The following is a 16,484-nucleotide window of genomic DNA, read 5'->3' on the forward strand; positions in this document are numbered from 1 at the left end:
GCCCTGCTACAGTGCCAGCAGCTGGTTTATGCTTGTAAGCAGCGCAAGGCAGGGAATTTATGAGCTGCTTGCAAGCCGAAGGGCAGCTACCGGAATACTCACTGCTCTTCAGTGAGTATTCATTGCTCTTCAGTAGCACACACAGTGTCAGCCGCCAGCTTCCTGCAGGAAGGCTCCGGCTGACACTGCATACTACTGAAGTGCAATGAATAGTCACTGCTCTCCATGCACACAGCATAAAGATACCAAATATACATTTTTTGGTGAAGAATCAACAACACAATTGTGAAGTAGAACAAAATGTATTGGTTACCATATATACTCGAGTATAAGCCGAGACCCCTAATTTTGCCACAAAAAACTGGGAAACTTAATGACTCGAGTATAAGCCTAGGGTGGAAAATGCAGCAGCTACCGGTAAATGTCAAAAATAAAAATACATACCAATGAAAGTAAAATTAATTAAGATATCAGTAGGTTGTGTTTTTGAATATCCATATTGAATCAGGAGCCTCATATAATGCTCCATACAGTTCATGATGGGCCCCATAAGATGCTCCATACAAAATACGCCCCATATAATGCTCCATAAAGTTTATGATGGGCCCCATAAGATGCTCCATATTAAAATATGCCCCATATAATGCTGCACAAATGCTGATTATGGCCCCTTAAGATGCTCCATAGAGACATTTGCCCCGTACAATGCTGCACAAATGTTGATTATGGCCCCATAAGATGCTCCATACAGACATTTGCCCCATATAATGCTGCACAAATGCTGATTATGGCCCCATAAGATGCTCCATAGACACATTTGCCCCGTATAATGCTCCACAAATGCTGATTATGGCCACATACGATGCTCCATAGAGATATTTGCCCCATATAATGCTGTACCAATGCGGATCATGGCCCCATAAGATGCTTCATAGACACATTTGCCCCATATAATGCTGCACAAATGCTGATTATGGCTCCATAAGATGCTCCATAGACACATTTGCCCCGTATAATGCTCCTCAAATGTTGATTATGGCCCCATAAGATGCTCCATACAGCCATTTGCCCAAAATAATGCTGCACAAATGATGATTATGGCCCCATAAAATGCTCCATAGAGATATTTGCCCCATATAATGCTGCACAAATGCTGATTATGGCCCCATAAGATGCTCCATAGAGATATTTGCCCCATATAATGCTCCACAAATGCTGATTATGGCCCCATAAGATGCTCCATAGACTAGTATGCCCCATGTGCTGCTACTGCAATTTAAAAAAAAAAAAAAAAAAAACATACTCGCCTCTCGTCGCTCAGGCCCCCGGCACTTGCTATAGTCACCTTTCCCGTTCCACCGCCGAGCGCCGCTGTGTCTTCCCCGTCCTCCGCACAGACGCTCAGGCAGAGGGCGCGCATTAACCACGTCATTGCGCCCTCTGACCTGAGCGTCAAAGGCAGATGACGCGAAAGACGGCGCCCGGCGGTGGAACGAGGAGAGGTGAATATCTCCGTGCTCCTTCTCCCCATTATGCTCACCTGCTCCCGGCACGGTCCCTGGCAGCTTCTCTGATGGACTCTCTGGGCGCGGCAGCTCTTCCAGCTTTGAGCGGTCACTGGTACCGCTCATTACAGTAATGAATATGCGGCTCCACCCCTATGCGAGTGGAGTCGCGTCCATATTCATTACTTTAATGAGCGGTACCATGTGACCGCTCAAAGCAGGAAGAGCTGCCGTGCCCGGAGACCAGCGGAGATGCAGGGACCGCGCCAGGAGCAGGTGAGTATGTCACAGCCGCCGCTCCCCCTCCCCGCCGACCCCCAGGGACAATTACTTGAGTATAAGCCGAGAGGGGCACTTTCAGCCTAAAAAAATAGGCTGAAAATCTCGGCTTATACTCGAGTATATACGGTATTTTACATTTTTGTGGAAATTCAAAAACTGAAAAGTGGGGCGTGCAATACTGTTCGGCCCCTTTAACTTAATACTTTGTTGTGCCACCTTTTGCTGTGATTACAGCTGCAAGTCGCTTGGGGTATGTCTCTATCAGTTTTGTACATCGAGAGACTGAAATTCTTGCCCATTCTTCCTTGGCAAACAGCTCAAGCTCAGTGAGGTTTGATGGAGATCGTTTGTGAACAGCAGTTTTCAGCTCTTTCCACAGATTGTCGATTGGATTGAGGTCTGAACTTTGACTTGGCCATTCTAACACCTGGATACGTTTAATTGTGAACTATTCCATTGTAGATTTTGCTTTATGTTTGGGATCATTGTCTTGTTGGAAGACAAATCTCTGTCCCAGTCTCAGGTTTTCTTCAAGAATGGTCCTCTATTTGGCTCCATCCTTCTTCCCATCAATTTTAACCATCTTCCCTGTCCTTGCTGTAGAAAAGCCGGCCGAAACCATGATGCTGCCACCACCATGTTTGACAGTGGGGATGGTTGTGAAGAAACCAGATTGTATCTTAATTTCCCAGACAACCATGTTTTTGTAAACCAAAAATAACTGATTTTTATTACCTGTATATTGGCTTGTGAATTTAAGTGTTTATGTCTGGTGGGTCTAGAAGACAGACTTGCCAACTGATATACTATTTAACATACTGTGTAAGTCAGTAATAGTGACTGTACATAGGGTGTGTTAAGGTTTATTGATGTGTGCTGATATGCTGATAGTGCATTATATTCTGGAACCAGCTTGGTAACTTCGAAATCAGAGAGGGAAAGACCGTACAAATAGATTGAATGGATCTCATCACCATTGTTCACCTTATCTTGATGTTGGTCTGAAGGACCCTGGGTAAGTCTAAAATAGCTTACAGACCTCAGGACGCCCCCGGAAGAAGCTGGCGACGAAACGCACGTCGGTGTGAGGGGACGCCAGATCCATACCACACACCAGGTAAATATCTACCTTTATCCACCTTTATGCTCTAACATTGTTGTCTTTAGAATAACCACTAATACCAGGGGTAGCCATTGGCACATGAATAGTGAGACCATGTGATGATTTATAAAAGACAGGTCCTTTTTGCCTGGGTATTATAGTATATTATATTGAACTATGTTAGACTGGAACATATTTTGTCCTCTTGGAGCCAAAAGGTGTGGAAAAATCTTTTGATTCCTGTTTTTTGAATTACCAATAGTACAAAGTTTCATTGAATGTTGGTTGATAACCAGACAACTGATTTGGTTTTGAATTGTTAAATTATGTGTGGGGAATTCTTTCTATTATAATAATCTGGCGTCTCCTAGACGGCATTTTTGCTTTTTTATTCTTTGTTGTTTATTGTCCTTTTTGGCTTGACTAAGTAAAATAATTGATTTTATATAAGTGTGGAATCGCTTCTTTGTCCCTACATGTAATGATGTGGGAATGGTGGTCATATTTAGTTGAAGTGCCCATAAACATATCTTTTTTGGACTTGGGTTGATTACTCTTCCATAAAGGCCGGATTTGTGCAGCGTACGACTGATTGTTGTCCTATGGACAGACTGTCCCACCTCAGCTGTAGATCTCTGCAGTTCATCCAGGGTGATCATGGGCCTCTTGGCTGCATCTCTGATCAGTCTTCTTGTTTGAGATGAAAGTTTAGAGGGACGGCCGGGTCTTAGAAGATTTGTAGTGGTATGATACTCGTTGTTTAAAGTTTTGGAAATCATTTTGTATCCAAATCCGGCTTTAAACTTCTCACAACAGTATCACGGACCTGCCTGTAGTGTTCCTTGGTCTTCATGATGCTCTCTGTGCTTCAAACAGAACCCTGAGACTATCACAGAGCAGGTGCATTTATACAGAGACTTGATTACACACAGGTGGATTATATTTATCATCATTAGGCATTTAGGACAACATTGGATCATTCCGAGATCCACAATGAACTTCTGGAGTGAGTTTGCTGCACTGAAAGTAAAGGGGATGGATAATATCGCACGCCCCACTTTTCAGTTTTTGAATTTCCACAAAAATTTAAAATAACCAATAAATTTCGTTCAACTTCACAATTGTGTTCCATTTGATGTTAATTCTTCACCAAAAATGTACATTTGTTATCTTTGTTTGAAGCATGATATGTGGGAAAAGGTTGAAAAGTTCCAGTGAGCCGAATACTTTCACAAGGCGCTGTACATCTCAGTTGTTTTATTTTAAATCCAAACTGGCAAAAAAAAAAGTGTTACACAGAGCTGAAATCACGACGATGTGGTCACTGACCAAATATTTCTAAATATATCTCTAAATAAGATTCTGTCACTGTCCAAATATCTCATTCATTCTCTTTATATGCATGCATATGAGTAAGAAAGATATATATATGTGTGTGTGTGTGTGTGTGTATATATATATTTATTTTAGAATTTACGTATAAATATTGAAAATGGCCAGAGGAGTGTGCTGTACAAATACCTAATTTCTTATGCTATGAAGGTTCATTCATTCTGCAAAATATTGAGCTCAGCTTATGATAAAAGTGAAAAATACAGACTATTACTTCTCGTTAAAAACCAAAGGAGGCTCGTGCAGGAAAGTAGCTTTTCTTCTGAATGAGTGGTAATCTTCTAAATAACGGTGCGGCGCTGGCTTGGCATTGTGCGGTTGTGCAGGTGCCGCTGTGTGCGCAGTGTGAGACAATCATACCTGTATTACGTGTATCTATTTTCAGCGGCAGAATTAAGGTACTTATCCTAGAATTGACTCTACTATAGACTGCTGTGCATTTTTATTTTTGCAGACACGGGCATCATTTGGTGCTGCTTCTCTCACAACGCAGGAATATTTGGAAGGTAAGTGAGGGTAATGGTTTTGCGGAGTCTCCAATCCTGCTGAGCAGCCAGAAACGTGGATCATAAACATTTAAAACAGCTGAAAATCCGATCCACAACACGGCACCGCTGAAGAGCAAATGAGCTACCTGGAGGATCGTCTGCCTCCTCTATCCTCGTTCTTTCATTCCTAGTCTTTCCCTGCCAACAGCCATTTAATAAAATGAAATTTCTAATTAAAGCTGGCATATTCTGCACAACACAGTTGTCCGCTATAAAACAGGAGGGCGGGTGAAGATTAGGGATAATACAGTTTGGAAACCTTTAGCTTCCTCCTTTCTTCTTAGCTCCATGAATAATTAGTGGTGATTTGCCAAATTTAGAATGTGTCTGCTCTCTGCAGCTCTTGGCTTCATCGCAGGATGATTATATCTAATTGATAATTTGAACAGAGTGTTAAGAGCATCTGTATAACCCCAGACGTAATGGGAGCTTCATATGCATTGGTGGAAACTTAATATAAGTGTGTGGCATGGCTGTATATACAAACTTATATCTGTACAAACAAGTACAAAGATGGAAAATATAAACATTGCCCTTGTAACATAAAAGAAAACATATAACCACAGAGGTAATGATTTTTTTAAAGGGTCCTATTTTTAGTTAAATAATTTATCAATAATATTGATAGGGGCTGTCTAGCTCATGTGGCCGCTTGATTTCCTGATCAAAGATCATAATAAAATAGGACATTGGGCTCATCCACACAACCGATTATCTTGGACGAGTACTATCCATGGTTTTCACAGATAGCACTCATACCCATAATATTCTATGGGGCTATGCAATGATTGGACCGACTGGTCCAAGGAATAAATCTGAGATATGTTTATGGGTCTGTGGAAAACATTGAGCCACACTCAGTTGACATCCGATTTTGGTCCAATTTTCGTGGACTAACAAAATGGAGATGGTGGAGAAACTTTTTTTTTTCTCTCTCTACATGTACAAGATAAACTGGTGCCACTCTGATTAAAGTCTGATCAGAATAATCGGCCCACTTTTATCTGGGGAGAAAATGGTCTGTTTTACGGATCTCATTCTCTGATTCATGATTTTGCATCCATTCTACCCCAATGGGTCCATGTGTGCTGTCCAACAAAAAGTCAAGCAACACACGATCATTTCACACAATGTGTGAATATAGTCTAAAGAGGCAATTGCATACAGTGTTCAAGCTTTATGCGACAGATGCTGAATATAGCCATCCTTCCTTTGTGGTTGTTCTTTAGTGAATTATTGAGTATTATATGTTTAATTTATAGAAAATTAATGTATGTTTTTCTTCCTTCAGTCGGATCCAGTTGAGTACTACTGAAATGTATGCAAATGTACGCCCGTGGGCATTAAGACTCAGTTGCCAATGCTGTATATTTTGGCACAAGTAGCAAAGGGTTAAGGGTAGAGAATGTCCACCTATATAAAATTCTGACAGTCTACCTACCCTTTTTTATTTCATTTTTTTTTTTTTTGATCAGAAAGATATCGGAATTATTTTTCTTTACTTACGGTATATCATTTTAAGATTTCTGATTAGTTTGCAGGGTTTTCTGTCAGACAGTCAAAAGGTGCGGCCTAAAAAAATAGAATAAAGTTATTTTAAATCTAAAACCGTGTTTGCTGCAAGTAGGACTGTGTTCATTCAATATAATAGGGGAACTTCTGCAGTACCTAGCAGCGATCCCTACCCATTGCGCTCCTTTCAGTGTGTATATATCCAGCTGCCGGAACAAAAAAAAAAAAAGCTGATCGATGGGATTATTGGGTGTTAAATCCCCCGTTAATCTAATATTGATGACCAGTCAAAAGAATAGCTGAAAAATCGACACAATGGTCACTAACAAAGAAAAAGTGGAGTGCTAGTCAAGTATGCTAAAACCACGAAGTTATATATAGAAAAATATACATGCATTCAAAAAGAGGCCTGCACCTCCAAATACAGTTAATTAGTGCTTTATTAAGGGGTTTTCTAAGAATATAATGAAATGGCCCCAGTCACGTAATTCAAACCACAGTCTGTCCTAGTCACAAATCAGGATGGGCTGCAGTCTGAAGAAACACAGCACTCCTCAATAATGTATAATGCACTGCCCATAGTCCTCGATACAGTATTATGCTCTCCCCATAGTACTCCATGTAGTATGATGAACCCCTTGGTCCTGCATATAGTATAATTCTCTCTCTATAGTCCTCCATATAGTATAATACTCTCCCCAGAGTCCTCCATACAGTATAATGCATTCCACATAGTCCTCTTTTCTGTATTCTGGCCACCACAGTGTTCTCACTGATTAAAAAAAAATAATACAGTAGTCACCTCTCCTGCTCATTCCCCTGCTGCTCTGGTCTCTGCAGCAAGCATTCTGAAGCGCACATCTTACAGCAGCGATGTAGTGACATCATCGCGCCCGCTGCACTGAGACGTCAGATGCCGGGGAAGAACGATGGGGGAACTAGCGTCAGCTGACGCACCTTCTTTCATCATTGCTTTCAACTGTATCGGCATCCAGGATGCTCACGCCGATACAGTTAAAAGTAGCATAGCTTCGGGTGGCGACTCAGAGTGGGAGCTACCCTACTGCAATGATATTAAGCAAAAACGATATTATTACAACTTAGATCTCTGTACAGTCCCCTCATACTTATTTCTAGTGATCTTTTTACACTTAGAGAATGCCTCCTTGTCCCCGTTGTAGGCCTATGTTTAGAGCAGGTGTGCACAACATTTTTTGGTCCAAAGGGCCGCCAAAAATGTAAAGGGTTACTTGCATGAATTAACCACTAGAACCACCATCAGTACATTACATAGTACAGTACATTACTACATCACCAGAACCAAGTTTTCAGTATTTGAGGAGGATATGGAGAGTTTCTGTTCCATAAACAAATCTGCATGAGTACACACCAACTTAAACTGAGTTTCTGCAGCAGAAACTCTCCAAATTCTCCTCATAATCCCAATTCTCTTTAGTTTAGAGGATTTATATATTTTATCATAGCCATGAAGCACAATATGGATAGCTACGTGTACAAGATCAGAACCACTGTCAGCACATGTATGCGATGCCATTACCACCACCAGTACTTGAATGCAGAGACATAACCAAAGTCAGTACATGAATGCAGCGCCAGGACTGCTGTCAGTAAATGTATACAGCACTAATATTAGTACAGCGATCAATTATAATGTCAGGTCAGCCCCATATATAATTGTAATGCTTGAGCCTACAATTCTCACTATGTCTTTCCAATAGTAAGGAGGTGCTAGGAATTGTTACCAGCCATCATGAGACTGCAGACCATACAGGTAGTCACTATCACAAATAAATGTTTGCATCCAGGTACCTTATAGGTGACATCTTCTGACACAAGTTCTTCCCATCCGTGTAGTAGAGACGTCATGATGAGATTTTACACCAGAGCATGTCCCTTCAGTATTCCTTCTTCTTCGTCTTCAGCAGCACTTCCTGACACCGTGCCTTTAGAAATAAAAGTAACATTATACTGCTCCATAGATAAAACTTTCTTCCACGCTGCGTCCCTGAAAAAATAATTGCCTCTCATGCGCTTCCTATACAAAATATCCCTCTCACACTGCCCTTCTCCACAGTATCCCCACACTACCCTTTTCCATAGTATCCCCTCACTACCCCTCACCATAATGTCCCCCCCAATTACTCCTTTCCATAATATCTCCCCAACACTGCCTCTGCATAATGACCCCATTCATTACCCCTTAAATTTCCCCATAAAGTCCCCCCTTGCCCCGTAATGTCCCTTATAGTGTTCCCCATTGCTCCATTATCGCCACATAGTGTCCTCCCTTGCTCCATAATGTCACCCATTGCCCCATAATGGCCCCTTTGTGCCCTCCATTGCTCCATAATGTTCCCCATTACCTCATAATGTCCCCTATAATGGCCTCCTTAGTGTCCCCATTGCTCCATAATACTCCTCATTTCCCTGTAATTTTACACATAGCCTCATAATGTTCCCCATACTGGCCTCCATAACTTTAGTTAATTACAAATTAAAAGTTTTGAATTTTTTTCTTCATCAGTTAATTTTTTACAGATTTTTAAAGTTTTGAAAAAGCATGGATTTTGGCCTGGTATGGCTTTACATTTTCTATCATATCTCGGGCTAGAATTAAGATATAGAGGTGGGAGTGGCATCATTTTTCTCAGAACGGTACTGGCTTTCATTTGATATGTCACAAGACTATGTTTCTTTATATTTTGTTTTGGAGAAATCAAATTAAAAATTTTGATGCGCAATTCTGAAAAAAACGTATGTTTTAAAATTGTGAAAACATGCATGTGTGTTACTTGTGTCCTTGTTTATATTTTTACAGGGATTCAACTTGGGATCTATCACATTTGTATTTTTTTTTAAGCCTTGAATCATCTGATTTTATGTTTGTGTGAGTTTCTTCCTTTTTTCTTTTCAAATTACAACTTATTGCATTTAACATTTATATGTAACAATAAAGAAACGCAAAAAACAAATACCGAAGAGCCAGAATAAAAGCATCTTAATCATCATAACAACTTGCTCAGCATTTTCAACCTGAATTCATTGAACAAGCCAAAAGATAAAAGGTGATCACATCCTCAAGTGTGGTTTTCTAAATACAGTCTTGTCCTAATTATGTTAAAAACAAGAATAAAAGAACCAATATTTCTACCACCTATTTATACATGGAACAATTGTTTTTCTACTATATCACTAAACATGTCATTTCTGAAGTGTTTAAGAAGAATAGTCCAGTAGTTAAATCCTCGTACTATAAAATATGAACTAATCAAACAATTAATAGCAGGTTTTTACACTGGTCTTCTATCATCAATGTGTCCCTTCTAGTGGGTGAAATGTCATCTTGTCCATAAGCGCTCACTAGCAATGGCCATTTCCTTCTGTGTCGGAGTATGTGCGGCTGTCATGGTGCTCGGCTCCACCTGAGTTATATCTGATTTTTGATCACTTTTACAATGTCTGGTTTTCTTGGATACACATAGGACGGCGCTGGACCAGAAGGTGCAGAAAAGTCACTTCTACGTCTTCATTTTCACAATCTTTGGAGAGTCCAGTAGCCGCCAGCGCCGATCATATTCACAGGTCACATAGCCAGTTGTGTCATCCATTGCCGATCTTGTGCCGCCTTCTACCACGTCATGGACGTCACTGTCTTTATTTCCACTACATGTGGTGACAGATTGCAGAGTCCCTGTGATGGGTTCTGCTTCCTGTAACTGATGTTATAACAAACTCTCCTCCTCCTCTTTGTAGTCCTGGTTTGTACAATACATGAACTGGAGGTTATGAGTATTTTCTCCCTACATTTGAGGAGTTTCCTGGGTGATAAGATTTGGTGTGAATACGGCCTCTGGAGACCCAAGCTGCCGGCATGTCATCTGCTCTGCAGTCACTGTCTACCCCTGGTCATCCTCAGCCCTAACAAAGCTTCTCCTCTGTCCTCTCCTGCTTCTAAGCTGTAACATAATAAAATAATACAGGAATATCTAGCAATCATGGATTATTTGGCAAATCTAGACCCCACACTGTTAGACCACAAGCTGAGCAGATCTGAAATCAAGATTTTTGAACTGACACTGTAATAGTTTTATTTTTTAAAATATGATCCCATCATGATCCCATCTTGTGTTTTGGTACAGATGTGAATAGGAGCATAGCAGGCACATGTGCAGTTTTTGAAATTTTTAAATTAAACGTTTTTTTTGGAAATGCGTTTTAAAGTTTTGCGCTTGCGCTCGCATAGGTAAATTATTACACTGGTCAACAGCATTTTTGGTGCCAAAGATATTTCATCGAATTTAGGGTATTTTTGGGGTGCTGATTCTGAATATGTCATCAGTTTTGCCAGATTGGCTCAAGTTTTTGAGATTTTTGGTATCTTATTTATAGCACTTGTTGGTAAATGCGACGCATCATCTCATTAATTTCTTTGGATTAGTACTTGAACTGAGCAGTTCTCAATATAGTTTTGTGTTAATTAGTGTTCTAAAAGTTTGTTCATAGCTTGATTTTGGCACTAACTTTATGTTGTTGTCTGTTTTCCAGTGAAAAGCATGAACTCATCAAGAAGAAGTTGTCTTAACGATCCAGACTCATTCTGTTACATTTGTGGTGAATACACACTGCCAAAACATAGAAGAAACATAACAGACTTCGTAAAAAAAGTGTATTTTGCCTATTTTGGGGTTATGCTTGGGGACCAAGACAAGTTTTGGGCACCACACATAGTGTGCAAAGCATGTATCGAATTATTACGAAAATGGAGCAAAGGACAAAGAAAAAGCTTCAAATTTGGTGTTCCAATGGTGTGGAGAGAGCCAAAAAATCATCATGATGACTGTTATTTCTGTGCAGTGCAAGTGCAAGGATTCAATAAGCATAAGAAACGAAAATGGGAGTAACATGGAATCTGCAAGAAGGCCTGTCCCTCATTGTGAAGATGTGCCTGTACCTGTGTTTACCATAAATAACAGTCATCATGATGATTTTTTGGCTCTCTCCACACCATTGGAACACCAAATTTGAAGCTTTTTCTTTGTCCTTTGCTCCATTTTCGTAATAATTCGATACATGCTTTGCACACTATGTGTGGTGCCCAAAACTTGTCTTGGTCCCCAAGCATAACCCCAAAATAGGCAAAATACACTTTTTTTACGAAGTCTGTTATGTTTCTTCTATGTTTTGGCAGTGTGTATTCACCACAAATGTAACAGAATGAGTCTGGATCGTTAAGACAACTTCTTCTTGATGAGTTCATGCTTTTCACTGGAAAACAGACAACAACATAAAGTTAGTGCAAAAATCAAGCTATGAACAAACTTTTAGAACACTAATTAACACAAAACTATATTGAGAACTGCTCAGTTCAAGTACTAATCCAAAGAAATTAATGAGATGATGCGTCGCATTTACCAACAAGTGCTATAAATAAGATACCAAAAATCTCAAAAACTTGAGCCAATCTGGCAAAACTGATGACATATTCAGAATCAGCACCACAAAAATACCCCAAATTCATTAAAATATTTTGGACACCAGAAAAAAATTTTTTTTTTGTTGACCTGTGTTATCAAAGATACGCTTGTGACATATCTGGTGAAAGCCTGTACTGTTCTGAGTAGAATGGTGTTTATTTTGTTTCTCTATCTCTTTTCTAGCCTGAGTTATGGGGAGAAATGTAAAGGAAGGCAACACCGAAATTCGCACTTTTTCCGAACTTTGAAAATCAATAAAAAATAAAAAAAAATATCTAGAATTTTTTTTTCTTCACATTTTGCATTCTCTGACACACTATTACCAAATAACAAAATCTCAAAAGAATTAAAAATATAGTGGTAAAAATCATTGGTTCACTTGACATGGAATGACCCCATAGTATTCCCCTTTGCCCCATATTGTTCCCCAAGTGCAGGGGGCTGGGCCTGCACTTACAGCTCTGTGGCCTCCCTCCCGCCCCTACCGCCGACCTCCTGTCACTGACAGGTCACTCTTCTCTGTGGCCTGCTTCCTTACTCGAGATCTCTTGCAGGCGCAGTCATACCAAGGGGCGACGCATGTGTAGATCAATAGTCCAGTTCTTAAAACTTTACTGCGGATTGGTCGCCCCCTGCAATGGCTGCTTGTGCAAGATCTTCGTCCAAGGAGCAGGTCACAAAAAAGAGTGAGCTGTCAGTCACTGACGGGAGGCTGGCGGCAGCTGGGGAGAGAGGCCGGAGAGCCGTAGTTAAAGGGCCAAGCCCCCTGCACTTCCGTATCATTTGCATGAAAATTTGCTGATGGATTTCTATAAAACAAAGGCACGGACCTGTAATACAAAGGTATGGATGTCACCAACATTTCAGCACTTTACATAGAACAGTTAATTTGGGGTCTAAAATTCCGATGACCGGTTCCCTTTAAAAACATGATGAAAATAACATTGCTTTCTACCAACTGTTTCTGCTTGGGGAATAAAAGCACTGGTTTCCCAGAGGTCTGCAGATCTGATCTATATCTGTGTTCTTGGGCACTGTGGTTACCAACAAACTCCTAATATCGGTATACTAGCTTTCTCTTTTTCTGCATTATGTCACCTATGGGAGCCTAATCTGCGCGCACACGGAGGGTATGGTTTATTCCAGAAGCTAAATATATGGATGGGGCTGTCCACTCAGCAGCAGCGTGTGCTAACATGTTACATTTGTCATTGTCAGGCTGAGATTTTGTCCTTCACGCTCCCGTGTTCAGGGCATGTGTAGTAATAATGAATGCCGCTGTCTCGCTGACACACTCGTGTGACCCTGAGTGTATAATATCTGTATAATATCCCCTATTAATTCCTTGTACAGCAATGTCTGCCACTGTCCTTTCAAGCGTCCATGACACAGGAGACCTGGGAAGGCACAGCGCTAATTCCTTGGGAATACTTTCCCCCTTCAGTAGACCGGTTTAATGCTTTTGCAATTCATGGTTCTGGGCCGAAGAGAACATACGAGGCACTTTATCCGATCCCTGAGAAGGAAGTACAAGAAGGGCAGCAACCTGACTTGTAAGTGTTCCAGATATCGATGCAGACATCTGTTTTCTTATGTGAAAAGGAGTAATTGATCTCTGTACAATGGGCTGAAGACAACACAAGTAACGAGGGAAACGAAAGGCACGGCAGGAGCAGAGATACAGCTACGGTGGAGGCTTTGATCACTAATTGGAAACATTTGATAAAGTTGTTTGCAGCAGTCACAGTGTGTATAGAATAGTTTTACTGGGAAAAGCAATTTGTAAAAACACCTTTCAAGCTGCCGAATTAGGAAACATTTATATCGCAGGTAGGGAAAGTTGTAAGATAGCAACGTGATAATTGTACCTTGTCAGATATATTCATGGGGGTATTTTCGATCCCGTTTCAGGATTATAGCCCACATTCACAATAGATAGCAAGGATCTGCTGTCGGAAATCTCTCCTCCGACGTCATCTGTCGGGGGAGAGTTGGGACATGCACATCAGAATGTTGGCCAATACCACCAACATCATCTGGTTTGGCCAACGTTAGTCTGTTGTGTGGGGGGGGCCTTAACATGTAGTAATGTCCCTGCAATAGATGCCCCATTGTATTGTCAATCTCAGATTCGCATTCCAACCTTCTGCAAAAATTAGCATTAGCCACATCCATAAAATCCCATTAAAGAAGTTCTGCTATGCTTTGGATTAACGTCATACTTACACATAGTAAAAAGTTGGGGTGATCAATGCGGAGACTTTGACTCTTCTCATCACCAATTTATCCATGAGATGAACTCCTGAGTAATCGAGCCAGACTGGATGCTAAAGTCACCAAGTAACCTGATTTGTCTGCCTAGTAACCAGTGTGAAGGTTGGACTAGTAACCAGTCTGTACTGGGAACCCATGGACAGCATGGTATGGAGAAGAGTGATATGTAGGTTTGTTGGAAAACATTCAGTACAATCTGTATTTATTGAAATCCTTGGTGTTTATATACATTTCATTTCAATGGGCAGTCCTAGTGATTGTCCGTTTCTTTGCATGTACAGTCGTACACTGTCAATCACTGAGTAGGACCGCCCACTGGACTCTTGTATAAACACCAGAGATTTCAATGGATTATATGCAAGTTTTACTGATACTTTTCACACAAATAAAGTATCCGCCTGATCAGCTCCTCCTGCTCTATATCTATAACAATCTGTCTGTAGATCAGATACTATTTTCAACATGACAGGTTCAATTTAAACTATGCATCAATTTATTATTTTATAGTTTGTTTTTCTCTGCTTGTAGCTCCCCTCCCCTAAGATCACATTGCTGCATCTCACTCTCACCCAACTTATTAGGGTTTGTGCTCAGTTTCGGTTTTTTAGGAGTTTTGTGAGCAGAAACACCAAATCCTTCTCAAAATCTTTGAGTTTTTGCTCAGTTTCAGCTCCAAAGACTCAAAAAAGAAAGCCTTAATGTGCACGCACCCTTACTTGACACAGCAATGGGCTAAGTATAGGGAGAAAGGAGTGTGTGATGGTTGAGATCGGCTTTGGTAACTCCCTAGATGCTGTGATCATTAGTGCTGAAGACATCTAAGGAGTTTTACAGAGGTAGAGGGCCATCCTGCAATGTGATTAGTGCTTTGCCGTGGTTAGTAATATTGCTTTGGTATACACAGCTTCTAGTCCCTCGTTTTGGAAAAAAACCTTTAAATCAAGATTTTGTTTTTTTTTTAAATAATATATATGTAGTACCGTGGCGTTTAGAACAGTTTGTAGAAAGCGGATAACACTTTTTAACCCACTTTATGCATAAAAAAACCCCAACAAAATACTATGGCGGAATTTACTGTTCATAATTTATCAAAAATGATAAAAACTAAATATTACATTATATTGTGCCCAAAATATACAATCTGTCCCCCCTCTAAAAAAAAAAAAAAGACGTTTGAAAAGTTATAGTTCTTGGAATGCGGTGATAAAACAAAGGAGAAAAATAGAATTTGTTCTTAGGGGTTAAAACCAGTCTGTGAATTTCTGTGCAGATTATAACATGAGAATGGTAGAAGGACAACATTTCTAAAAGAAAAGCTTTAGATTTCTCATCCAGCTTGGGTCATTATGTGTTATTTTTTTTTTTTCTTCTATAAATTGTCCCCCGGCATCCCTAAAAATATTCATAGACAGAGCTAGATCATGAATAATGTTGGTAACATTTGAGTTCCTCTTCATCGCGCACTTCAACATCCCATCTCCTGCCGTACATAAAGAAAACATATTGATAAAATACTGATAAAGAAGAATTTCCTGTAAAATAAAGTACTGTAGAAAGTGCGTGAAATTGGTAATTTGTGATATGAAATAGATCTCGTGTGTCACATTCTCCGAGCCGCCGCATGTACAATGTAAGGGAAATAATAGCTGAATGGAACCAGACAAACCACATATGCATTTACCAAAATGTGCTCCGTTTTCTCCTTATTTTCTAGTCACCGGTTGGAGTATTTCAGGCCGTTTAACTTCCAAGTGTTGATGGGTGAAGAATGGAAAGTGCCTGCATCCAGCCTGTGGAAAATGTAACTTGTCTGCTCTCCTACGTTTCTACTGTAAATGTCTTCTAATTATTCAGATCAGGTTCCTTTTTAAATATCAGCAGTGGAAATGACAGTGGAGCATAGCACTCACATGCTGGAATACTTCCTATTACAGTCTGGGAGAGTTGCGGATTAAAAGCTTCCAGCTGTAGAAAAACAATCACATCAGCTTATCACCTCGCTTCAGATGGGAGATTCTCATCCCAATTGGTAAACCTGATGTGATAGGTCGCTAATATTTACCACTTGCAACCTTTTTTTTCTATTATCTTTTATATTACTGTTTACTTAAAGGAATGGTGTATCAATAAAAACCTCTGATTATGACATAAAAATATTATTGTACTTCATTATTTCTGCTTGGAAAAAGGAAATTGATAAACCACTGTTGATAACCCATTGTCTTTGACAATTCTGCAATTTCTCTCATTTCTGGAGGGCAGAATATTGTCTCGCTACTGCCGGCTGTAGGTAACTGTAACAAGCTACAGTATGTATTAAAATACAGAGAAAAACACTATAGTTATTTCACCCTCAGTAAGCGTGGAATAACAT

The 16,484-nt window shown here is 40.1% G+C and overlaps 1 protein-coding gene across 3 annotated transcripts in view; it reads left to right on the forward strand.

Annotated features, from left to right (window-relative positions):
- LOC143790648 (UPF0462 protein C4orf33 homolog) overlaps positions 1-16,266 on the forward strand; it is a 127,015-nt gene extending 110,749 nt beyond the window's left edge. For 2 of the 3 annotated variants that reach the window (XM_077279157.1, XM_077279158.1), the window contains exons 4-6: positions 4,736-4,787; positions 13,190-13,389; positions 15,825-16,266. In XM_077279157.1, coding sequence (XP_077135272.1) covers positions 4,736-4,787; positions 13,190-13,389; positions 15,825-15,915 — 343 coding nt within the window. In that variant the 3' untranslated portion in view covers positions 15,916-16,266. The remainder of the gene's footprint in view (positions 1-4,735; positions 4,788-13,189; positions 13,390-15,824) is intronic. The other variant, XM_077279159.1, reaches the window with a different exon arrangement.
- Positions 16,267-16,484: the final 218 nt, after the last annotated feature.

Source organism: Ranitomeya variabilis, chromosome 1 (assembly GCF_051348905.1).
Source record: "Ranitomeya variabilis isolate aRanVar5 chromosome 1, aRanVar5.hap1, whole genome shotgun sequence".
Lineage (NCBI taxonomy): Eukaryota > Metazoa > Chordata > Amphibia > Anura > Dendrobatidae > Ranitomeya > Ranitomeya variabilis.